Below are 25,207 nucleotides of genomic sequence, written 5' to 3'. Positions count from 1 at the left end.
TCTTACAATGAAATGTTTATAAGAATAGAGCGATCGTGTATGAAAGAGGTTTTTTTTTTATTAACATGTTATTCTACGCAATATTCACAACCCCTCTCCTGTACCAGTTCTTCCTAAACTTTGCAATTCTCTTTTGTGAACTCCTTCATACATGAAAACACAAGTGCCATTGAAAGGTATCAATAGCAGGAGGACTGTATGTAGGATCCTCTCAAATGTCCACTTCACTATAGGAAAAAAAGTATTTTTCATCTTAGGAAATCTCTGAATAGGTTGTGTTCAGAATGCTTCCCCAGTCTTCAGCCTTTCTTTCCACCAGTGGTTCTTGGCCTTAAGAACTTAGCAACTTTTTAACTCTAATAATAGCCTTGTTCTGCTTTTTAAAATGAAATTGGGGGAAGAAACTGTGTTTCAGAATTTGTTTCTACTATTATATCCATGAAAGGATCGTATGATTATATTGCATTTCTTTTTTTCAGATTGGCAAATTATGTGCCCATTCTCAACAACGCCAATATAGATCTGCTTATTATCCTGAAGATCTGTTTATTGACAAGAAAGTATTAAAAGTAGCTCATGTAGAACATGAAGAAACCTTATCCAGCCGAAGAAGGTGAGAGGGTTTTTCTTTTCTTTTTCAGCAATACAATTAACAATTGTGTTTTAAGGTAGAAAACTATTGGAGTGAAGCTTCTCAAATATGTGTTATTCAGTTCTTCAGAGTGGAGTGTTTGATTAATTAAATGCTATCGTCTGTCAATGTTAAAAAAGGTACTGTATTGTATTATCCAAGCCATATGTAAATGTAAAGTTACACGTGTAAATATATAGTACAGCAACACAGTGTTGAATGAATGGCCTTATTCAACATCTTTTATTGAGTAAATGAAATTGTACTTACAATCTGGTCTCAACATTCCATGGCTTGGTTTGTGGGTCTACTCATTATGAACAGTGAGTCAGGACTAAATTCACCAGAGGAAAGCTGGCAGGGTACACACACACACACACACACACATGCAGCAGCAGCAACAAAAGCAGCATTATTTATATTCTCTTTTAAAAATGATTAAACAAATAATCTAGTTCCTGTTTCTTAAGAGTCAAGGGGCAAAATACAGGTTTGTTTCTTATTCGCTTTGTTCTGCTTCCCCCACCCAGGTTCTCTCCATTCCTGTTCTAGTTTCTTGGTTACAATCAAGGGGTAGAAATAGAATAGGAAGCCAAACACAACTCTTACCCCAAAAGACTGAACGTGTAGCCAATTTTGCCCGTGGCTCAGGACCAGCTACACATGATTTCTGCTTGGTGATCTTAAGGAAGTTGGGAAAGATAGGTCTATAGATGAAAAAAATAGAAGATGAACTCAGTAACATCTGAGGTTTGAATTGTGTGCTGAGTTATTCCATTCCTATCAAGTTACTGCAGGAGGGTTTGAGATGGTAATTTTCAGTCCTATTTGGTACAGTTTAGGATGACAGAAGGCAGTAATACAGCTGGAGAGAGTTGAGTGAGTAGTCTCCCCCTACCCCACCCTGCCATGAAGCATTTCAGAATGTTCGCTTTGCTTTGCTTTGCTTTGCTTTGCTTTGCTTTGCTTTGCTTGATTTGCAGCCTAATGGATTTCTAATTTCCCTATAGCATGCATATTAAAGTGTGATTCCTGGACTCCTGGGAATCCCAGAGACCCTTTCCGGGGTCTGGGAGATCATTGTTTTGCTAACTGTGTATCTGTGTGAAGCTGGATTTTTATATACTTCGCCTACTTCAACCAAACCAGCATACTGCAACAACAAATTCAATGCAGAAGGCAATGTGAGGAGCTACTTATTGACTATCAAGCTGGACAGCAAAGATATCTTGCAAAAAGGAAAAACAATGTCGCTTTTCTCATTCATTTTCATACTGTATGAGTTTCTGATTACTATTTTCAGATTAATAATCTTAAACTTTTTCTGAGTTTTAATTTCTAGAAGAGTAAATATTAATAAATACATGGTGTATAACTAAAAGCTCTTTGAAGTCCTCAATAATTTTTAAGATTGTACTGAGAATGTTTTAGTTATCTATTGCTGCATAACGAATTACCCCTACACATAGTTATTTAAAGCAACAAACATTTATTATCTCATTGTTTCTGTCTGTCCCAAATTTGCAAATAGCTTAGCTGGGTGATTCTCGGCTCCCTAAAATCTCTAAAGCAATTTTAGTCAAGTTTTGATTGAGGCTAGAGGATCCACTTCCAAAATGACTCAGGTTCAGGTTCAGGTTCAGCAAGTTATTGCTAGTTGTTGTAATGAAGCCTCAGTGCCACAACCACAAGAACCTCATGACTCTGCTGAGGACATGGCAGCTGGCTTCCCCAGAGTAAGTGGTCCACGGACAAGAATAAGGAGAGCTCTGTGTTGTCTTTAGTATCCTAGTTTTGAAGCAAACACATTGTCAATTCTTGCATATTTGATTGGTTAGAAGCAAGTCACTGGTTATGATACATACTCAAGGGGTGGGAAAGTAAACTCCACCTCCTGAAAGGAGGAATATCCAGGAACTCTGACAGCAAAATGTTTGAGAACCATTTTCTTATAGCAAAGGCGTTCTTTGGTAATTTCTTTTTCTTTCTCTCCAGGAAGATAACATAGTGACTGTCCTTTGTCTATTGTTTGCCTGAGCCACCTAAGGAATTAACTTCAGCTCATCTAAGGCATTGCTCTTTAGTAGAAATTTCTTCCATATTTGATGGAAATAAGTTATAGATATATCTGTAATCAAAATTTATTAAACACCTAGGATATACCAGAATGTATTATACTAGGCAGTGAAAATACCAAGGCATAATCTCTGTTTTCTAGCACAATCTAAGGTAGTAATAGACTTAAATACAAATAATCAGTTCTAAAGCAAAAGAATGTCCAGAGTACAGAGTTAGCCTTCTATAGGGAACATTAGAATCTCTTTCTAGTTGAGTTAAGTAGGGGTTTCTTGGAGGAAGTTTTAGGTGGATTTGTAACAATCACATGTGGAGCTGTTATCAGAATAAACACAACAATCCAGTCTCATTTTGAAATTTTCCTGTCACTGCAGATATATTTATAAGTAGGAAGTTTACAGAGACCTTGCTGTCATGACTCTGTTCTTGGGCTCTGTGTGACCTTTTCCTTTCACTTTACCAGAGAGCTCTATGGATGTTGATTCTTTCAGGGCAAGAAGAAATTAATAAATGCATTTTTGCTTGGGCACTTGGATTTGGCACTTTGTTCAGAGTATTTTTGGAACTTGTGGCTAGCCTTCAAATAAAAGAAAGGAGAAAAAAGAAAAACTGATACAAGCTGTCAATGGGAATAAATGATGGTCAGGCAGGGCTCCTTTGGATGTTGGGAGCATTAGCCTGCCCTGTGATGTTGCTAATCTTTTTTCCCCACACTGAAGCATTAGAGTCTGAGATGGAGCCCTTCTTTCTGAAATCTGTGGTGGAAGAAGAAAACAGACAAAAAACAGGAGAGTGACTTCATTTACCTGCCTTAAAATGACAATACAAACCCTGTTAGGGAGAGGGGAGAAATGAGGATTAAGATAATCTGCTAAATGTACTGCCCCTGTAATCTGAGGCTATTAAGAGTTTGTTTGAACAGAATGTTAGTAGCCCCTAAAAATTTCTCAGTATGTTCTGCACAGCATTTTACACTGTCCAGAAAAAATACATGTGCTCCCACTCCCACCACACCCATGCCCAAGCTCCATCCTCTCATTAAAAATCTGGTAATTGGAAAGGAACCTTTTAGTAACATTTAGACTGTGAAAGTTGTAAGGAAGCTATTTGAATCTGATTATGAGTTGTAAAGCCTTTTGCCTTATTAAAATAACAACACACAAAGAAATGCAGGATTCCTTTGAAAGCATTCAAAAGTCATCATCTGTTTGTTTTGTCTGCCCCCAACTGGGTAGTTTGCAACACACATCTAAATAGCTTAGTTCAATTTAAGGCAATTGGATACTCAACTGGTGGTTTATGTATGGGACTCAGTGTTTCTTTAAGGGGTAAATTATCTGTCATTAGATGGAAAACAATGAGGGTAGAATAGGATACACAAGTACTGCAATCAGAAAGCAAGCAATCAGATTTTTTTTTTTTTTTTTTGCAGCACATCTCAGTTGTCAGCATCTCCCCATTTGCCCTCCTGAATGTGTCCTTCAGCACTTAGGAAACTGTTTTCCTTGTTCTTTTCATATCTCATATAATGTTTGGTAAAATACATGAATAATATCTTTCCTTTTTCCAAACTCAGAATCTATAGTAGAATGGTCCGGTTTGCATCAAGCTTCTGGCCCAACTGCTAACCTGTGAGAAAAATCACTGTTCTTCCACCTTTGTCTCCAAGTCCTCTGGTTTCTACACTTCCCTGACTCTGGCTAAAGGGGCAATGGTTTAGAAGACACTAGTAAATCACCTAAAAAAACCAAAACAGGCAAAAGTTGATCTCAGCTCCCTCATCCAAAAATCAATGCTTACCCACACTCCATCTCAGACTGTTACTCTGACTAGGTAGCTTTGTAAGCTTGGTGATGCCTTCCACCCTCTGAACAAAACAAAAGTATATCCTGAGTGAATCAATCAGCTTCTGATCTGGTACAAATCAGTCTGTTCTAAATAGGTCTCTACTTCTTTCTATGTTTGTCAACATCATCTGTATAGTTGGCTTTGTGTAAAGGTTAGGCTATGATGAATGGAGGTGCTCCTAGCCTAGTTAGCGAGACAGATCTCCAAATAAATACTTTTCATACATTGAAGTGGGGGCCAAAACAAGGCCAGGTACAAAAGAGTGGCAGCATCACAGATGGCAAAATCAACAGCTCTCCTGAAAGAGTCAAAGAAGGCTTCTTGGAAAAGTAACTTTCAGTTCAGCCTGAACGCTAAGTAGGAATTCAAAAGCTGGAGGAGGGAAAGGAACATGTTCCAAGCAAAGGGAACAGGAGGACAAGATGTACAGGCTAGGCTCTAGAATGGGAGAAAGTTGTAGCTAAGAGTCAGACTCTGAAAGGCTCTCTCCAGCAGAATTAGACATGATGTTGTGTTGTTCCAGTCTTGGTTATTTTAGTTTATGTACTTTTATGTAAATTTTTTTTAAAAAAGAATGAGCTCACTTTAAGAAAAAAATGAACCTTAATCACACAGGAAAAGAAAGCTCATGATCTACAGTTGGAGATGAAAAAGCTGCTTTTACTTCAGTGGTTTCCAAGTAGTGCTGCCTTGATGCCTGCCCAAGCCACTCAGTGCAAGAAAGCTAAGGCAGTCTCCTTCCCCACAACCAGGGAAGGGGGTGCTTCTCTCCAGGTTGATGGAAGATCACTTGCACCTAGCACATTTGAAAATGACTTGTGCATGCTAGCAGGCCCCAGCCTGTGGTTCCACATTTAATACACTGAATGGCAATTTCTATGAGGAGACTCTTTTTCCAGGGCCATAAGCAAATATTGACTTCATCCTGACTGAGAGCAATAGATGCCGCCATTTATACGTCAGTGGTGTATTTGGTGTGTATGTAGTAAGTAAAATGAAATTGGAATCCAAGAACATTTCCTTCAACCAAACACTTTTTCCTATCTCGGGCAACTAATTGTCCCAATTTTCTATCTTCTTATGTTTTCTGCAGACAATCCAGTTGAGCAGAGTGTCTTGGGGAAAGATGCTTTTGTTGTCTGTGATAAAGGAAAAAAAATCTTAACCGATTCATACATGGATCATTAATGCATCACATAATTTGGTTTGAGGTGTCTTTTAAGAGAGGAAAAACAAATAATCAACTTATCTCTTTTGAAAATTATAAACAGGGGGCTGTAAAGCTTGGAGAAAAGATAAAATAAAATATATGTAATTCTTATCTTGCTGAAGAAATTTAGGAAGGATTGATAGGAAGGAACAGAGGGGAGGAGAGAAGAGATAGGCCCAGAAAGCACAGGAGGAGGTAAACTACTCCCGTCACACTCTGCTGCTGTGGTGTCAGAGGACATTATCACCTGTTGTTGCTGTCCTTTGAGAAGCTCATTAACTCTCCAACAGCTTAGAAAGTCTTGCTTTGTACCCTGCAAAATAGTACGTGTTGATTTATTTTCAGGAGTCAACGTCTCCTTGGGGGCCCACAGCACCTCAGAAGGCTCTGCATGAAGGAAAGGCCTGCACTGTGACACTGTCCCTTAGGCCCCTTGGGTGTTGCCCAGTTTGCTTGCATGCAAGCCCTGCTCTTTGTTCACTGAAGGGCATGTATTGCTTCCTGTCCCAGGGACTGGGAGGGATTTGAGATCCAGATTTGCTTCTTCTGCTCATAGCACATAAATAAAACCATAAAATATGTAGTGTTACATGACTGAGTTCTTTCACTTAGTATTTTCTAAGTTCACACATACTGTAGCATGCATCAGAATTTCATTTTCTTTGAGGGCTGAATAATATTCCATTGTATATACTCAGGGACTTCAAAAAGTTTGTGGGAAAACTGAATTAAGAGAAACCTTATCTGGTATAAAAGATTGCAATCTGTGTATTCAAAGAATTCAAAGAAATTTGGTATTATGCAAAATAATCCATGCTAACAGGCCCCAGCCTGTGGTTCCACATTTAACACATTGAATGGCAACTTCTATAAGGAAACTCTTTTTTTCCTAGGGCCTGTTAGCATGGATTATTTTGCATAATACCAAATTTCCTTGAATTCTTTGAAGACCTCTCATATGTGTATGTGTGTGTATGTGTGTGAGTATGAGTCTGAGTGTGTATGGGCCACATCTTTTGTAATTGTCAGAAGATGGACATTTGTCTTATTCTACATTTTGGTTACTAATTTTATTAATTTTGATGCAAAGAACATGTACTTATGTAAGTACCTATTTACAGTCCTTTTGGGTATATACTTAGAAATCACTGGATCATCTGGTAACTATACTTAACTGTGTGAGGAACTGCCAAGTTTTTTCAGTGGTGGCTGCACTATTTTACATTCCTACCAACAATGTTTAAGGGTTCCAACTTCAACACATACTCACCAACACATGCTATTGTCTGCTTTTTTTTTTTATAGCCATCCTAAGTGAATGTAAAGTATCATAGAATGGCTTCGATTTGCATTTCTCTGATGATGAATCTATCTTTTTACATTTCATCTTGGCCCTCCACATATGATGCTTAAATTCTCAGACATGATTTTCTGTGTGGTCTACCGCTATCTCCTTGTCAGGCTTGCAGAAAAAGACCGTTCAAACTGCTACACCAAATTAGTCAAGAGATTTACCCAGCCCAGTACCTAGCTAGTGTTTAAAAAAGAACACTAGGAGGAATGTGATGGAAAAGAACATGGTTGTAGTTATTAATACTCAGCTCAAGAAATGAGTGCTTTTTAAAAAATATTTATGTATGTATTTATTTGAAAGAGTTAGGGGAGAGGGAGAGACAAAGAGAGATCTTCCATTCTCTGATTCACTCCCCAAATGGCTACAATGACCGGGGCTGGGTCAGGCCAAAGCCAGGAGCCAGGAACTTCTTCCTGGTCTCCCATGTGGGTACAGAGGCCCAAGGACTTAGGCCATCCTCTGCTGTTTTCCCAGGTGCATTAGCAGGGAAATGGATCAGAAGTGGGGCAGCCAGGACTCAAACCAGTACTCATATGGGATGTCAGCATTGTCGGTGGTGACATAACCCACTATATCACAACAATGGTCCAGATGAGAGTTTCAGTTAGCTTGTGCACATAAAGTTATGTGGAACCTGAAAATATTTTAATTGAGGCAGGATTTCTCTGTGTTTGCTTGTGATGACTCGTGTGGATGCTTTGCTAAACATTTTAAATGTGTAGTTTCATTGAATCATCACAGTTGTCTTTCAAGACAGGTGCATCATTGTCTCATTTTACACGTGAGGAAACTAAAGCTCAGAGCAGTCTAGATTTTGCCTAATGTTTCCCTGCTAGATAAGTGAGAGAATACCTGGCATTTGAGATTCAGCTGAGTCAGACTCCAAAAGCAGGGTGCTTAAATAATACTACTCATCACAGAGTTAAATGGGCTGTTCTCAGGAGCCAGCCATCATTATGGCATGGTTGTTACATGAAACTGTTGCAAATTCAACATAAATCATTTGGAAGTAAGCTTGAAAAGCACGGTCTCTTACTGTGTCCATCTTACATGTCTTGTGGAGGTTATGGGTATTCTATGAAGTAGGATGACCTTTTACTCCTATTTCCCCAAGTTGCCTTGTTCATGTTTCAAAGAGAATCCCCAAGTTCAAGAATATGATGACTGAGACTGTGTTCACATTATTCACATTCTTTGTGGTTTCCTTAGACTTGTATCTGCATCCTTCCAGGTAATATCCTTCCGTACTGAAATGGGAGGCTTTATGTTTATTGCAGGCTCTCAGCCCCTTGACATTTAGATCGAATTTCATCTGGATCTTCTTGAACTTGTCAATGATCTTTATGATCAGCTAAGAAAACTGCAAAGGTTGAGAGGCCGGGAGAAGTTCAGGGTGTTTTTTTTTTTTTTTTTTTTTAACTTCTAGGGAAATCAAATTGGGAAGACATTGCTAGGGTTCAATTTTTTATTCTGTGTGCTGTGTTAGCGTGCGAGGGTTTGCAGGTAAGAGGATGCCTGAGGGAAACTCTTTCATTAAAGAGAAGGCCATCGTTTCCCATAGAATAATGGCCATATTCTGCTTCCTCATGGAGTGGGGAGAATTACTCAGCCTGAGCCTTTAGTCTTTCAGCTTCCACTCTTGGAAACTGTATTATTACCTTGTAAAACAGAGCACCTCTCCTATTAGCTGTTAATTGAACCCATCTTTTTCCTCTGTGAGAAACTATAATGTTGACTTTTATTTTCAGAGCCCTGTATTGAGCCTGTTCTCTTTGGAGATTGATGGTGTTCAGCCACCACAAGTAGGCTTCAAGGGTGGCATGAGCATAGCAGGAAGCAACTGTTGGAGTATAAGGAGTTATGGATGTCCCAATAACATTCCTTGAGTTGTTGTGTCCATCACACTGGCTTTTACTGTGCCTGAGCCTTTGTGAACATGGGCTGAGAGCTCGCTCACTCTCTCTGTCTCTTTTCCCTCTCTCACATCATTAGCTGATATGAGTAGGTTTATGGTAATAAAATAGAAAAGTACGCTAAGTGCAAGGAGATCATTTTCACAAGTCTTCCTCTTTTGGCCAGATCTGAGATCAAACCCCAGAAGGCATTTTAGGGCCTAAGACTTCACCACTGTTGCAATGAGATTCAGGCCTCTGACTCCTCGAGAGGCCTGTGTATCAGGCCAGTCCATTCTTAGCCTGTAGACAGTATTGAACAATGACTCCACTGCCAGAATATGCCCTGACCAGAATTTCTAATGGACACTTTACCTTTAGTTCTCTCATGAACGTTACTTTAGAAAATAATTTTTGTGTGTTTACCACTAGATACCTACTACATAGATATTTTAATATTTTTTTTTAAAAACACACTTCTGTTGAGTCTCTGGTGTCTTAATTTTGTGTATCCATGTCTGTCTGAAACAATGTAATATGCAAGAAATTGTGCAGGTGTTTATGTGTCTTATACATATTTGCATACATAGTACATGTTCTCTCTCTCTCTCTTTCTCTCATGCTTGTCTTATCATATACACGGTGAAAACCGAAACAAGTGATAACATGTGCTAGAAACCTCTCCTCCCACTCTCCTCCTCATAGGAAACACAAGATACCTACAAAGAACAAAGAAACCTTCCTCTAGCAGTGTGAGTTTCCCTGACTAGGTTGTCAGGAGACTTGCAGAGGGCTTGTACTGTTCTGAGCACCCTGAGATTCTGATCTGCAACCATTAGCCAGAGCCTATATGGAAAGGGGCCATCTCTAGGGTAATAGCATTGTAAATTACAATCAGTGCACTCAATTACACTCAGAAAGCAAAGATATGTAGTGCTCCAGTGTGCCTTGTAATCAGCACCTTTGAGAATGCAGGTAACAGCATTCTGAACAAAGAATGGAAGCTGCTAACCGTGTTGGAAAATGGATGTTGGAATTAAATCATCCTCTGATAGGAACAGCATCTTACATGGCAGGCAATGTTTTTTCTTTCTAATATCATTTTATTGATTTAAAAATAAACTAAATTGTGGCCGTGTAACCAAGAATGTCCTTAAAAATCATTTATTGCTCTAATCCGTCTGCCAGCGCCTTTCTGTCATGCTGATAAGGAAATTAAACTTTTCTCACACTGGGCTTACTTGCCTCTTATGCACAGATGTTTTGTTTTTCTTTCAGGGAACTAATTCAGAAGTTGAAGTCTTTCATCAGCTTCTATAGTGCTCTGCCTGGCTACATCTGCAGCCACAGCCCTGTGGCGGAAAATGACACCCTTTGCTGGAATGGACAAGAACTTGTGGAGAGGTGATCTGTTTTACCATTTAAATATAGCAATATTTGAGGAATAAGCATCATATGTTCGTCTGAAGGTTCTCTTTGCTGCCACTAGTTTCACAAGAAAAATTCTAGCCAAAGCATACATAGGAGCTTCTGTGATGTTCTGATGCTGTCCATAGTTACAGCTCTAATGGAATTTACAAACGTGGATGCACAGAGAACTATGTGTTCAGGGACGTTTTACGAAGGGTGAGGTGTGAAGCAGCTCTTTTTTGTCTTTGGCTTCTTCCATCTTTTCCTAATGTGGATCCTTATTTTTATTTGAGTTTTAGCAATCATATAAGTAGCTGTCATTTATTGAGAGTTAACTGTATATTAGGCACCATGCTAAGTGCAATCTTTGCATCAACACTTTTTATCTTTACAAAAATCCTGTGAAATGAATACCATTATTTCCTCCCTGTTTAGAGATGAAGATGAAGGAAAGAAGAGAGGGAGGTGAGAGTGGAGAATCATTTCACTGAGCAATTTTAATGAAATGTTCGATGATTTCAGTACTTAACAGTATAATCTATGCTAACCATTGTCACCTCATTACTGAAAAATAGTATTCATTGATTATGAATATTTACTGGTATTTTCTAAGTGCCAGATATGTGGAAGGGAATGAAACAGACAAAATTTCCTGTCTTCATGGAGTTTTCATTCTGGTGGGATAATGGTATTCCTAACGCCATAGGTTTATGTGTTTAACGAAAAGCTTGCTTTTATGGAATTAAATCGAGGCCAGAGTACTGAAGAAACCCCATGCAGCTTCAAAAAATGTTTGTACAAGTAGTAGTATGTGGTTAGAGAGGTGTACAGAAAAGACCTGAAATCAAGTTCTGCATCTTTCAGTAATTAATCACTTACATAGAGCTAGCGACTTAATCTCTTTAGGCCTTGATTTCCCCATTAACAAAATGAGATGGTCGCATCAGAGCCCCTCCAGCTCTGACAGTCTCTATGGTTTTTTCCATACTAATTATTCATTCACTCACCCCTTCAACATATATGCTTTAAGATATTATGTATTAGGCACCAGGCTAGATGCTGTGTATTATAAGGGTGAAAAACACAATTTGCCTACTATAGAGAGCTAATAGAAAGGTACTTCAAAAAATTCATAGAAAAATTAAATTAAAGCTAAATTTAGGGAGTGGGCATGTAGTGTAGTGGTTAAGATGCCCATGTCTCACGTTCGAGCAGTTGGATTCAATTCTCTTTTTTTAAAGAAAGCTCTTATTTAATGAATTCAAATTTCATAGGTACAGCTTTAGGAATATAGCAGTTCTTCCCCGCCATACCCGCCCTCCCACCTCCACTCCCATCCCACCTCCTACTTCCTTTCCCATCCCAATCTTCATTAGGATTTTTTTTTTTTTTTTTTTTTTTTACAGGCAGAGTGGACAGTGAGAGAGAGACAGAGAGAGAAAGGTCTTCCTTTGCCGTTGGTTCACCCTCCAATGGCCGCCGCTGCAGCCGGCGCACCACGCTGATCCTGGCAGGAGCCAGGAGCTAGGTGCTTTTCCTGGTCTCCCATGGGGTGCAGGGCCCAAGCACCTGGGCCATCCTCCACTGCACTCCCTGGCCATAGCAGAGAGCTGGCCTGGAAGAGGGGCGACCGGGACAGAATCCGGCGCCCCCACCGGGTCTAGAACCCGGTGTGCCGGCGCCGCAAGGTGGAGGATTAGCCTATTGAGCCACGGCGCCGGCTCAGGATTTGTTTTTAATTAACTTTATATACAGAAGACCGACCCTATACTAAGATTTCAACAGTTTGTACCCACACAGACACAAAGTATAAAGTACTGTTTGAGAACAAATTTTGCAGTTAATTCTCATAGTACAACTCATTAAGGACAGAGTTCCTACGTGGGGAGCAAGTGCACAGTGACTCCTGTTGTTGATTTAACAATTGACACTCTTATTTATGACGTCAGTGATCACTGGTTTCAATTTTGACTCTGACTCCTGACTCTAGCTTCCTGCTAATGTAGACCCGATGAGGCAGTGGACATGGCTCAAGTGAATGGATACATGCCGCCCATGTAGGAGACCCAGATTACCTTTCTAGCTCCTATCTCCAACCCTGGAGCAGACCTGGGCATTTGGGGTGTGAACCAACAGATAAGAAAGAATACTTACATTCTCTCTCTCTCTCAACTATTTAAATGAGTAACAAGTAGAAGATAAATTTATTTGGGGGGCAATAGATTTTAAAATCCATGTGAATTTTTTTCCTAATGTACATTTTCCATTAACTTTTTGATGACCCCTCATATTTTCGTGGCCCCAAGACCAAGGACATACAATGCTAAGTAGAGTTTATTTTAGCAATGTAATATAATGGACATGTAGAGAAAGGTTTTGGAGCTACACGAACTTGGTTCTACATGTCAGTGTTGCTATTTACTATGTGTGGTGTTGGGTGCGTCACTTACCCTGGAAGTCTCCAGGTGAGGGGAAGGCCTGTCACGGTGTTGTTGGAACTATTGGGTGATATCATAAATATGAAGCCCCTTGCAGAATGCCACATGCTTTTCTTCCTCCTCTGTCCTCAATAAAAGACAAGACCCATGTTTAAGTCTGCTTGTTTCTGATCTAAGCTATTTTGCTGACCTGAGGCATAAGAATAATGTTGCCTGCCACCCTGGGTGATGCACTAAATTTGCATGGACAGAGACTTCCCTCTTGCAAATTTGAACCATGCTGGAGGGATTAATGATGCCAGGCAACCCACCCTACTCTGGAGAAACCATGTGTACTTGCCATCCTGAAAGCTCATCAGGTACTAAGTAGACTCATAGAAATGCACTTCACTGTTGTGACGTATTTTTTAATTGTTAGAAAAAAAAACATTTGGCATTTAGCTTTCTCAAAAGCTGATGCTCTAAAACAGATATAGGAGGCAGCGTTGTAGCATAGCAGATAAAGCTGCTGCCTGTGAAACTGGCATCTCACATGAGCTCCAGTTTATATCTTGGCCGCTCCACTTCTGATTCAGCTCCCTGCTAATGCACCTGGGAAAAGCAGCCGAAGATGGCCCAAGGACTTGGGCCCCGGTCACCAAGCTGGGAGACCTGGATGAAGCTCCTGGCTTCATCCTAGCCCAGCCCCAGTTTTTGCAGCCATCTGGGGAGTGAATCAGTGGATGGAATCTCAATATCAATCTCTCCCCACCCTCAGCAACTCTTTCAAATAAATAAATAAATAAGTATTTCAAAAAACAAATAATACAGGCACAAACAATATAGTATTTGTAAAAGGAAAATACCCACAGGTCAAATATTTGTTTCTTTCATAAACTTGATGAGAAATCTTCCCTTTGACTTAGCCACAGTTACATTAATATGACAAAAACCAACAACTTCTGAATACCTGTTTTAACCATGATATCTTATTAAAAAGGAAATTTGAGTTTATATTTATTTAGTAACATCTTCATTCACTTATTTACTTACCCAAAACATACTTGAACACCCAATATGCATCAAGCACTAATATTGGTTTCTTCATTGCTATGAATTTTTAAAGCAAATGTTATAACCCCACTAGATCTATCTTTTGTTGCTTAAGAGAGACATATCAGCTTATCTAATTTTAGTAAATTCAGAAGAATTTCTTCCCAGTCCTATGGTTTTGAATCGGTAGAATTTTTTAAATTGAATTTTTGCTCTTATTAACTACTTCATGTCCAGTGTACTTTTATGAAGGATGTTGCCCTGTAACCAAGAATTTCTAATCTATCAAATGGTGGAATGCAAAGCCTGCCAGATTCAAATGAGGCCAAAAGTTAGCCAAGTGCATTTTTGCAACATTTAGGAACTCTGTTAACTAAGAATTTTTTTTTAATTTGCTAACTTTAAGTACCTTAAGGCATTTAACAAAATAAAATAAATGTTGTAGAAACTCCTATTTATTCTTAAGAATCATATATTCTTTCTAAACAACTTTTTTTTTTTTTTGATACACGAAAGAACTCCAAAAAGGTCATGGAGGGGCAAGTGTTGTTGAGTAATAGGGTAAGCCACCACTTAGTATCAGAGTGCCTGGGATCGAGTCCAGGCTTCTCCACTTCCAATGTAGCTTCCTGCTAATGCCTAGGAGGCAAAATATGATGACCCAAGTCATCTTCGGTCCCTGCCATCCACATAGGAGACCCGGATGAAATTCCAGGCTTCTGGGTTTGGCCTGGGCCTGCTCTGGCTGTTGTGGATATTTGAGGAGTGAACCAGCAGATGATCTTGTTTTCACTCTCTTTCTCTATCACTCTGCCTTTCAAATAAATAGAAATATTTTTCAGAAAGAAGGAAAAAAGTTCATGGGAAAATGGAGTTCAAAGGTAAGTTTCTTTTGGTTCAAAATACTTTGAAACTTATGCATAGATTTTTCTTTAAAAAAAGATTTATTTATTTGTTTGAAAGGCAGAGTTACAGAGAGGTAGAGGTAGAGGTAGAGAGAGAGAGAGAGAGAGAGAGAGATCTTCCACCTGCTGATTGACTCCCCAGATGGCCACAACGGCTGAAACTGCGCTGATCCAAAGCCAGGAGCCAGGAGCTTCTTCCGGGTCTCCCACACGAGTGCAGGGGCCCAAGGACTTGGGCCATCCTCCACTGCTTTCCCATGCCATAGCAGAGAGCTGGATCAGAAGAGGAGCAGCCGGGACATGAACTGGTGCCCATATGGGATGCTGGCGCTGCAGGGGGCAGCTTTACCTGCTACACCACAGCACCAGCCCCTAGGTTTTTCATAATAAGCATTTTTCATGAACTTTTGGAAAGCCCCTTCATATATTATCCAGGAAAGAAAGTAGAGATGGGGGGAAGGAAAAGGTAAGGAAGTAAAGAATGAAGGAAACAAATCAAGTCAAATATATTTATGGATGGAAAAATGGTGATCTAATCCAGGAAGTGATTCTTCCTTGGTTAGTAACCTCAGGTTATAATTAACCTGTACTTACATTGCTGACCTAATGGAATGATGAGGCTAGGGAATAGTGTTAAACTGTTTTTTTTTATAAATTGCTTGGGAATACACATTTAATAATATGAAGTTCTTTAGCCAGAAGACATGTATGTCCTCTATTTGTACCATTTATAAAGATTAACTTTGTATTCATGTCTCATTTATAGTTAAAACCTCTTTCCAGTGCTCTTCATTGAATTTCTCATTTAATTAATCTTAAGTAACAGTTATCATTTCATATTGTCAAGTAGGTTGTAACTTTGTTATCTTTATAGGCAGGGTTTGTGTTCCTATGAAAATATTTACTTTTAGCCAGCAAAAATTATGAAAATCAAGGATCTTGACAGAGAAGGAGACTTGTTAGTAGAAGCCCTTGGTTAAAAAGAAAATATTGATGGTGAAGGAAATATTGAGAAATAGTCATGTCACCTGGGTTATCAGAGCTGTTTATCCCTTCCTACCATGGGTGTACCGTCACTTGAATTTTGAAGAGTTAAACAAATTATTGTCTGTCTATATAGGATCATATTTCATATGGTCTTAATTTTTATCTTTTATGAATATATTCAACTGAAAGATGAATGACCAGGCTGTCTTCATAGATCTGGTCTCATGGACTGCTATGTGAGTGTATCATTTGTCCTTCTCTCCTCCTCATCACCACCCCATCTTGGCATCAGATAAAAAGTGGCTTGGTTCCCACGATTTAGTGGAGAAGTCTTCAAATTAGCAAGCTTGGTCCATGTGAGATATCCTCTTTCATGTGAGCCACCCACGGATCCTATGGGCAAAGATCTCCTACAATTGCCAAAGCTGGAAAATCTTCCAGCATTTTCCCCTGTGAAACTACAGAGAATTTCAATTAGAGAGTCCCCGGGACCACAAGAAAAATAAAGGAACCCACAGAAGCTAATACTGGGCTTAGCAATAAATAAATGTAGGTTTTACCTGCATTGGCACTGATAGAATCTGTGTGAACAGTGAGCATTTGAGTAAATGCATTCAAATATCCTTTTAGAACTGTTAGCACAAATATCTAGATAGTTGACTAATTTTCATTCTTCTTTTGGAGATGCTGATAGAGCAAGCCCATTTTCATTGTTTAATCAAGTTTATGTTTAAATTAGTATAGCAGATAAATTATTTAAACTTAGGTACAAAAAAAGCCCTTGTTTGAAAGTAGAATGTAGTTTTGTCTACATGTTTTGAAGATTGATTTGTTTATTTGAAAGAGTGACGAGAGAGAGAAAGAGAGAATCTTCCATCTGCTGGTTCACTCTCCAAATGCTCACAACAGCCAGGGCTATGCCATGCTGAAGCCAGGAACTGGAAGTTCCATCTTGGTCTCCAGTATGGGTGTCAGGAACCCAAGTACTTAAGCCATCATCTGCTACCTCCCAAGTCAATTAGCAGGAAGCTGGATTGGAAGTGGAGTAGTTGAGACTTGAATCCAATATGGGATTGCTGGCATCCCTAGCCACAGCCTAACCTACTGTGCCACAATGTTCACCTCTTGTATTTATAGTTTATATTTGATAATTCAAGCTCATTCAACACAGATTGAATGCTTAATATAATAGTCCATCCTTACTCATATAAATATAGGATACTACAATGCTTTTAAAGAGAAAGAGGCCCCATTCACATTGCTTTTATTATGATCTGTTGTTGTAATTATCCATTTTCTTGTTGGTTATTATTTATAATCTCTTACTGGACCTAGTGTATAGATGAAACTATCACAGGTATGTATTATAGGAAAAATATAGTGTATATGTAAAGATTTGGTACTATCTGTGATTTCAGTCACCCACTGAGAGTCTTGGTGCATATCCTAATGGATACGGAGGCACCTGTATATGTACTGGGCCCTGTGGGACATACAGTGATAACTAGAATCCAGGGCTTTCTCCTGCTGAGTTCACACGCTTGTAAGAACGAGAGCAGAAAATCAGCTAGTCAGTCCCAGCATCAGCAGGCTACGCACAGTTCCCCTTGGAGAGGTCATAACAAAGGTTCTGTCCATTCGTATTGAGTATGCACATGTGTGTGTTGTATTGACATAAAATTCACATACCTCAAATTAATGATTTTAACATGTACAGTTTGGTGGCATGAAGTATGGTCCTGGTGTTGTATAACCGCCTTCTCTATTTCCAAGATATTGCAGTCACTCAATGGGAAAGTTTGTGTTCATTACCAGTCACTTTCCATTTGCCTTTCTTCCAGCACCTGGCAGCCAACAATTTGCTTTCTGCTTTATCCATTCTAGATGTTTCATATAAATGGAATCATTTAATTAGCGTAATGTTTTTGAGGTTCGTCCAACTTGTAGCATGTATTACGACTTCATTCTTCTTTGTAGCCAAATGATATTTTGTTACATGCATATAGCACATTTTTGTATCCATTCATCAGTTTTCCACTCATTTTTATAAGAACGCTGAGAAACTACTTTTCTAGCAGGCCTCTCCCACTACCTCTAGATTCCGCTTGGCTTACCCTTGACCTTAGGGACAGACTAGCCAGACCTTTAGGCTGCCCATCCCATCATCCTTGACTACCACATAAATGCTGTCCTCTCTGTTACCTGGCCTCATCACTATGACCCTTTGCGGGTGTTCTCCCTGAAGTCTTTTCTTCTTGTCCCTATATATGTAGTCAGCTGGCCTCTACTACCATTAGCCTGTCTCCCCCTGGTGACTTTGAGGTGTATCAACTGCACAGGAAACTGCTTCTGTTTTACTTTGTTGTGAGATGTGAGGGTATTTCACCAAGTCCATGGAAAGCTGGGATTACAAGCTTATTTTGCTGCATTGATTTTCACAAAAGGCATTTTCCATGAATTTTTTGAAGTCTTCTAGTATGCATACATTTCAAGATTTCTCGGCACCAGAATTAAATTTTCAATTCCAGTTCCCACGAACCTGTTGAAGTACCCTGGTACCTTACTTCCTTCTGCTTCAGTCCTCGCTGCTCATTTGTCACCTTGCAGGGCTCAATGGGCTTGGCTCCAGATCTCCACTCTAGGATATTGCTATTGCCTCTTGGCTGGCAGGTCTACATAGCCACTTCTGCCCATTAGGAATCCGTATTCACCTTGTATTTTCTCACAGCTCTGGGACTCTCAGAACACCTGGCTTGAGAGAATAAATTCCCTGCACTCTGCAGCGGGCACATTGCTATGAAGGTGCCTCACTCTGCCCTGTGCAGTCTTACCCCACCCCCAATGCACCTGAGAAATTACACACACACACTCACGCTTGCACACACACTCTCAATTCCCTCTCCTGCTTACACTGAACCAGGAAGTCTCTCACTGTAATGCCTCCCCAGGATGTCTCTGCTTAATTGGAAAGTTCAAAGTGGGAATATGCCAATCAATTAGTTTTGTTCTCAAGGAGCTTTTTTCTTGTCTTCAAAACCTTCTGGATGTTTCAGAAAAGTGGAGTAAAAGGACCCTTCCTCTCTCTTCTGCTGGCTTGGAGGGATGCACTGGGTCATATCAGCAAGTGGGAGTGGGCAGGAGAACCCCTAACACCCATAACACCTTCCATGAGCAAAAGATGTTTTCAAACTGCGATGAACAATATAGTCCCCCCCCCCAACCAGGATCTAGGAAAGGCAGATAACAGTTAATTCTGTTGTTATAGTGCAATGATTTTACATTTACTAGGACTTTGGGTGGGTAGATGTGGCAGTTTTCTAGCACCAACAAGTCTCTCTCTATTTTGCATGGCAAATGGAAAAGACCCTCAGAATCTTTAGTCAGGTGGTAGACAACTCACGTAAAGAAAAGACATACATGCTAGAGTGCATACATACTCAGACATATGTATAAACATGCAAAACACATCGCAGTGCTATCCGAACAGGCCAGTGGTATGCAGCAGTTGCTATACATAGCTCCATTGTGCTCATGTAAAAATAGGTAGTTTATTATTTGTTGTTTAGGGTTTTTTTTTAGATTCATATGATGACTTTTCTCCAAAGTACCCAAGGCAGCGCACCTACAATTTTGCACTTGGGCTAGCCAATGAAAGCAACAACAGGGAAGCAAATAATATAAGATAAAATACAGAAGTAAGAGGCTGAGGGTACAGGTAAACAACAGATAAGGGAAATACTGTTCAGTGGCACTGAGTCACGTCCTGAAGTCATTTTGATTCAGAACCTAGGTAAGTCCAATTTAGACTGAAATCATGCTGACATGAAGACTCAGTAGTTCATGGTAGCATCTCTTATCAGGATGGCTTAAGGGTTAGGAACTAGGTGTGGTCTTCCACCTCCCAGCTCAGTCTTCCCAAGGCTAGTTCTTCCTTTACCCTCTAGCCTACTTAGGAAAGGCTGATAGGCAAAGAGGGGGACAAATAGGGTTTTGGACATTTTTGAATTTTATTTCCACTTTAGTTTGCCTGCAAGCAGAAACACTACCCTATGTTCTTTTTGATTGTGGGTGGTCGGGGGACTGTTATGTGAGCCTGCGTGTATGGCCTAGGATGAAATTACTGAAGTGTAGTGCAGCTTGCTAGTGTGGCAGTTTATATATTCTGCCTTACCTTAGGTAAGTCAGTATTGGTCATGGAAACGCTTTGAAGGAGAAATGGATTTGGTAGAAAATGACTTAATTTGGTATGTCATGAAATATGTATGGCAGCTAAGGTTTGGTTTGTTTTCTTTAAAATCCTGGTAAGGCAAGATGGCCAAGTTTAGGGAGCACCCGCTTGGAATAATACATCTCAGGGCTTAGGCTGGCATATTTTTCATCATAGATTTATCTTAAAAGTAGCCTTTAGTGACAGCTATTTATCAGGACCTGTTCTATGGCAATCGAGCGACATTTATCCCTGCAGATTATGGTGTCACATACCATAGCTTCACCTTCAGAACTGAATGAGAAAAAGCACAGCTTACGCTTCTGACCGATGGGTGTGCTGCTCTCGGTCAACTCACACGTCTCAAGTGCCACGCAGAGACAGTTTTCATGGTGCAACCTTGATATGTCTGTGGCTGAATGGCTCGTTACCTTAAGTAGCTTGTGTCCTACTAGTACACAGTGCCAGAAGAGGGCTCAGTTGGATCATGTTTGTACAGTATAGCATTTCAGGGCCTCCAGGGCAGGTCTCAGTATATCTGTTCCTCAACAAATAATTCTCACCTCTGAATTTCCTCTTTGAAATGTTATTCTGATGCTTGAGTGAGGCTTGTTTCTCCTTACCATCACTGCCCTATGCACTACTCTTCTATGTAAGCCTGTAAAACTTAGGAAATGGGACCAAGAAGGGAAATAAGTGCTCTTAAGAATTAGTGAATTAACATGTTAGGGCTTCTGTACCCCCTTAGGTTTTGTTGCTGTCTTCAAAGTAGATGCTTTGGTAGTTCACAGGCTGGTGTCGCTGATGTTGCCAGTCCTCCAAATACATTTTTACATTTTTTTTTTTTTTTGGAAAAAGCCTTATGGGCTTATGGCCAGTCCCCACTGTCTGTAGGTGGTCTCAGCCGGTTGATCATCAGTGGTACAGGCTGAGGATTGTAGAGACGATAGAAGACAAGAGCCAGTGATTGGTTCACAGTGGGTTGAGTGCAGTCTTTAGATTGACCCAGATGGAGATTTCGATCCTGGTTCAAATGCTGACTGTGTGCTTTGAGCAGGCCATTGAACATTAAATTCCGCTACATGAGTAGGAAGATGGAGAGAATGGCCCCTCCTCTCCAGGGCTGTTGAGAAGATGCATTCTGATTTGAAACAAGGCTGCTAGGTATAAGCCTCTTGACCTTGGCCTAATAAGGTGGCTGGTCAGCTTTCTGTAGTGATACCAGTGTCACTTCATCAGAGTGACACTGTCCTCTACAGACAGTAACACCCCCCTGAAACTTTTTTTTTTCAATTACACTGTCTCAGAAGGGTGGCTTCTAGTACTCAGCCACTGAGTACCAAAGAAAACAGACTCTTGGGAGTTGCAGTCTGCAGGACAGAAAAGGTATGTTAGGGAAGCTTCTTTCTTGGGGCTGACTGTCTGGCCCTGCTGTTAGATCCCATCTGATTGCTGTGATTGCTGTATAATGGTGGAGGCCTCAGAAAATGACTGGCGGGTGCCATCTCCTTACTACTCCTGGACCCTAATTTTTTTCCCTAAGGTACAAGCTTTTGCTGGACCTTGAAAAGAAATTCAGCTCTCCTGATTTGTTTTACCCTTTTCTTCTATACTTAAATGCAAAATATGAGTTTCTGTGATGATTTGTAATGATAGGATATACAAACAATTAGAGGTTAATAAAAAGCACATAGAGGTAAATTTCAAAATGATATGGCAAACCTTAAAGAGACAGTTGAATGTTTAGGAGCACAACGTTGGAGTCAGAAAGCCTGGGTGTGAAGTCCTTTCCATGAGCTCCTTGTCACCTCTGAGCCCCAGCTTTCCTGTCTGTAAGAGGAGTTAATAATTTTCCCCCAAGAGATTGTTGAGAGTGTTCAGAGAGACTGTGCAATGCAGACGATAGTGCCTGGAACACAGCAGGCCCTCAGAGTAAAAGTAGCTGTGACTGCTAAAAACACCACTTGTAAATCTTTACTAGAAAATAGATAAAACTAGGCCTGTTTTTAGCTCCCTTTGATGACCCATTTATTTTTTTTAAAAAAGATTTATTTATCTGAAAGGCAGAGTGACAGAGGGAGACATGGCGGGGAGGGACGAGAGAGAGAATGAATGAATGAATGAATGAATGAATCTATCCCTTTTCCATCTACTGGTTCACTCCTCGAATGCCTGCAACAGCCAGAGCTGGGCCAGATAAAAGTCCAAAGCCTGGAAATCTATCCATGTCTCCCATGAGGATGGCAGAGTCCAGGCTACTCAGGCCATCATCAACTGCCTTCCCAGGTGCATGATCAAGAAGCTAGCTAAGAGGTGGAGGCAGGATATGGGCATCCCAAGTGGTGGCTTAACAAAGTATGCCAAAATGCCCATCCCCCAATGACCCATTTCTTAATTCTTCAGGAAAATCTGTACTTGCTCCTCTCTCATTTTTCTCTTATCTCCTCTCCCATTTGAAAAAATATCAAAATCCTTACCCTTGGTCCTGGTTGGTGCCAAAGGTGGGCATTTGAGTCCACTGGGGATCAAGTGAGAGTTATTTACATCTCAGTTTATGTACCACACTGGCTTTCTTATCTTCAGTACTTGTTTCATAGCAAAGGGGTCTTAAAACATTCCTCCTAGGACTGACTTCTTTATAGTGATTAATTCCGTGAATATTCCTAAGCCAGATTAGAAACCAGGGTGAGTGAAGCTTCAGGTCAAATCCAATTGCTCAGTGCTCTAAAATGCTATCTGTCACCCCTGAGTTCACCTCTGTGGAAAGGAGAGATCATTAAAATAAGTCACAGTTTCCCAATTTCTCAAGCCAATGGATTTTATTATTTTACGTGAGTATGGCTTTGATCCCTGGGGTCGTCTCTTTTATAATGTAGTTTCATTTCTTTGTGAAGGGGAACTCCTTATTTTGTAACTCCAGTGTCACAGGAGTTACCTACTTTTTTGACCCTTAATATCTTTTTTCATTTTTAAAAGATTTTATTGATTTATTTAACAGATAGAATTATAGACATAGAGGGAGAGACAGAGAAAGCTCTTCCATTTGCTGGTTCACTCCCCAAGTGGCTGCAATGGCTGGAACTGCATCAATCCAAAGCCAGGAACCAGGAGCTTCTTCCAGGTCTCCCACGTGGGTACAGAGGCCCAAGGACTTGGGCCATCTTCCGCTGCTTTCCCAGGCCATAGCAGAGAGCTGGATCAGAAGTGGAGCAGTCAGGACATGAACCGGCACCCAGAGGGGATGCTGGCACCACAGGCAGAGGCTTAGCTCACTGTGCCACAGCGCTGGCCCACATCCCCTTATATCTTTGTGAATCACATGGTCAGTTGGATCTTAAAACCACCAGAATGAACTCTTCCTTGGTTTGAGTCACTTGATTTTGTCATCCTTCTTACTTCTGGGGACAGCTTTGTGCCCTGAGCAGGGATGCATATCTGTTCAGTAGGAACCAAAGTTACGTGTTCCCACCCAAGGTTTGAATACGGCAGTGGAATTGGAAGGACACGTAATTGGCTGTGCTATGGGAGAAGTCATGCTGAAAAGCTGATTTCCAAATACTACTGGGAGGACTAAGAGCAGAACCATCCAAGAAACAACTAGGGAAAGAATAGTTTTGCTGGCTTATCCCTACTTATCCTCAACTCACTGTCATCTCCTCTGAGGCCCCTGGATCCCGCTGTCCCATTCCCCAGTCTCCCAACACTCAGACTTCCCTTTAGCACATCTCCAGTTATACTATATTGTCTTTTTGAGATTTAAAAAGATTTATTAGTGTCAAAGACCTCCAGCCAGAGCAGCATGGTGGGTGAGGGGGGCTTCCAAGAACCCAAAAGGCCCCATAGCATTTGGGTTTTAAAGTACAATCTTGGGGACTAAACTGTCAGTCAACAAGGTGGAGATAAACTCAACAATGACCTGATTTACAATTCTCCATCCTGTCTGGCTCACTTATGATTTAAAAAAAATCATCCATAAGGGTGGAGGTGAAAATCACTACTCCCTTGCTGTTCTCATGGTAAATTTGCAAATTTGGAGATTCCTAAGAAAGCAAAACACTTTGTTCTGCTTAAGATAACAGGGAGATTCCTAAGGAAGCAGGAGACTTTGATCTGCTAAAGATAATCTTTTGTGGGGAGCAGGTACCTCGCTATCCCAAATTTCTAGTAGGGGACCATTCTGACTGCCTATTACCCTTTTGACTCCTTACATTCCCACCTCTCAAAGATTGAAACCCTAACTTCTGTTAGGGGGAACTGGGCAATGATCACTCTGGCTGCTTCAGGCTGAAAAGGGGTGACATTGGGAAGGGGCATCAAGACAGGGTTCCAGCAGGAGGTGGCTTCTCCAGGGGGCTGCAGTGCCAGCTTGCAAAAACTGCCAAGCTTTGACAAATCTGCCTCTCATCTTCTACTAGCTCCTTAAAGATAAGCACCATGGGGGCTGGCGTTGTGGTATAGCAGGCAGAGCCATTGCCTACAGCCCTGGCATCATCCATTATGGGGACCAATTCGAGTCCCAGCCACTCCACTTCTGATCCAGCCTCTGATAATAGCCTAGGAGAGCAGCAGAAGATGGCCCGAGTGTTTGTTCCCCTGCCTCCCATGGGGGAGACCCAGAAGAGGCTCCTGGCTGCTGGCCTTGGTCAGGCCCAGTCCTGGTTGTTGGGGCCATCTGGGGAGTGAACCAGCAGATGGAAGACCTCTCCGTGTCTCTCCCTCTCTCTCTGCAACTCTGACTTTCAAATAAATGCATATATACATAAATAAAATAAATACGTAAATAAAAATGAGTACACTATGTCCTCTATCTATAAATGCTCATTGTGTAGTTATACCTGACATTAAATCGATTCTCCATACATGTTTATTGAATTCAGTGGATGAGCCAGGAAAGCGACTTCTGGGTAAGAGACCTGATTATTAGACCTGGCTTCCCCATGACATCATATGTGCCTTTTGCAGCATGTCACTTCTCTCTCTCTTTTGTTTCTCCTTCTGTGACATGGTGAAATTAGTGCCTCCCCCGTTGAGCTCACACAAGGGTTGGTGTGAGCTTCCACTAATGCAATCGATGTAGGCTAGCTTTAGCAATTGTAAAACGCCCTCCATTCATAGATGTGGGGGAAGTCCTGCCCTGAGGTAAATGGAACTGTGCCCTGGCTACCTGACACCGCATTGCTCGATTCTTTACAACATGGGCTCTGTAGCAGCTTCTTG

The 25,207-nt window shown here is 40.7% G+C and overlaps 1 protein-coding gene across 2 annotated transcripts in view; it reads left to right on the top strand.

Moving 5' to 3' along the window:
• GPC3 (glypican 3) overlaps positions 1–25,207 on the top strand; it is a 450,311-nt gene that overhangs the window by 282,362 nt on the left and 142,742 nt on the right. For both annotated transcript variants that reach the window (XM_002720303.6, XM_089324361.1), the window contains exons 4-5: positions 480–613; positions 10,290–10,415. In XM_002720303.6, the coding sequence (XP_002720349.1) occupies positions 480–613; positions 10,290–10,415 (260 nt within the window). The remainder of the gene's footprint in view (positions 1–479; positions 614–10,289; positions 10,416–25,207) is intronic.

The sequence above is a fragment of the Oryctolagus cuniculus genome, chromosome X (genome assembly GCF_051225735.1).
Source record: "Oryctolagus cuniculus isolate XC-2025 breed Fujian yellow rabbit chromosome X, ASM5122573v1, whole genome shotgun sequence".
Taxonomy (NCBI): domain Eukaryota; kingdom Metazoa; phylum Chordata; class Mammalia; order Lagomorpha; family Leporidae; genus Oryctolagus; species Oryctolagus cuniculus.
The sequence above is the reverse complement of the archived record's forward strand: the minus strand, read 5'-3'. Positions and strand labels throughout refer to the sequence as shown.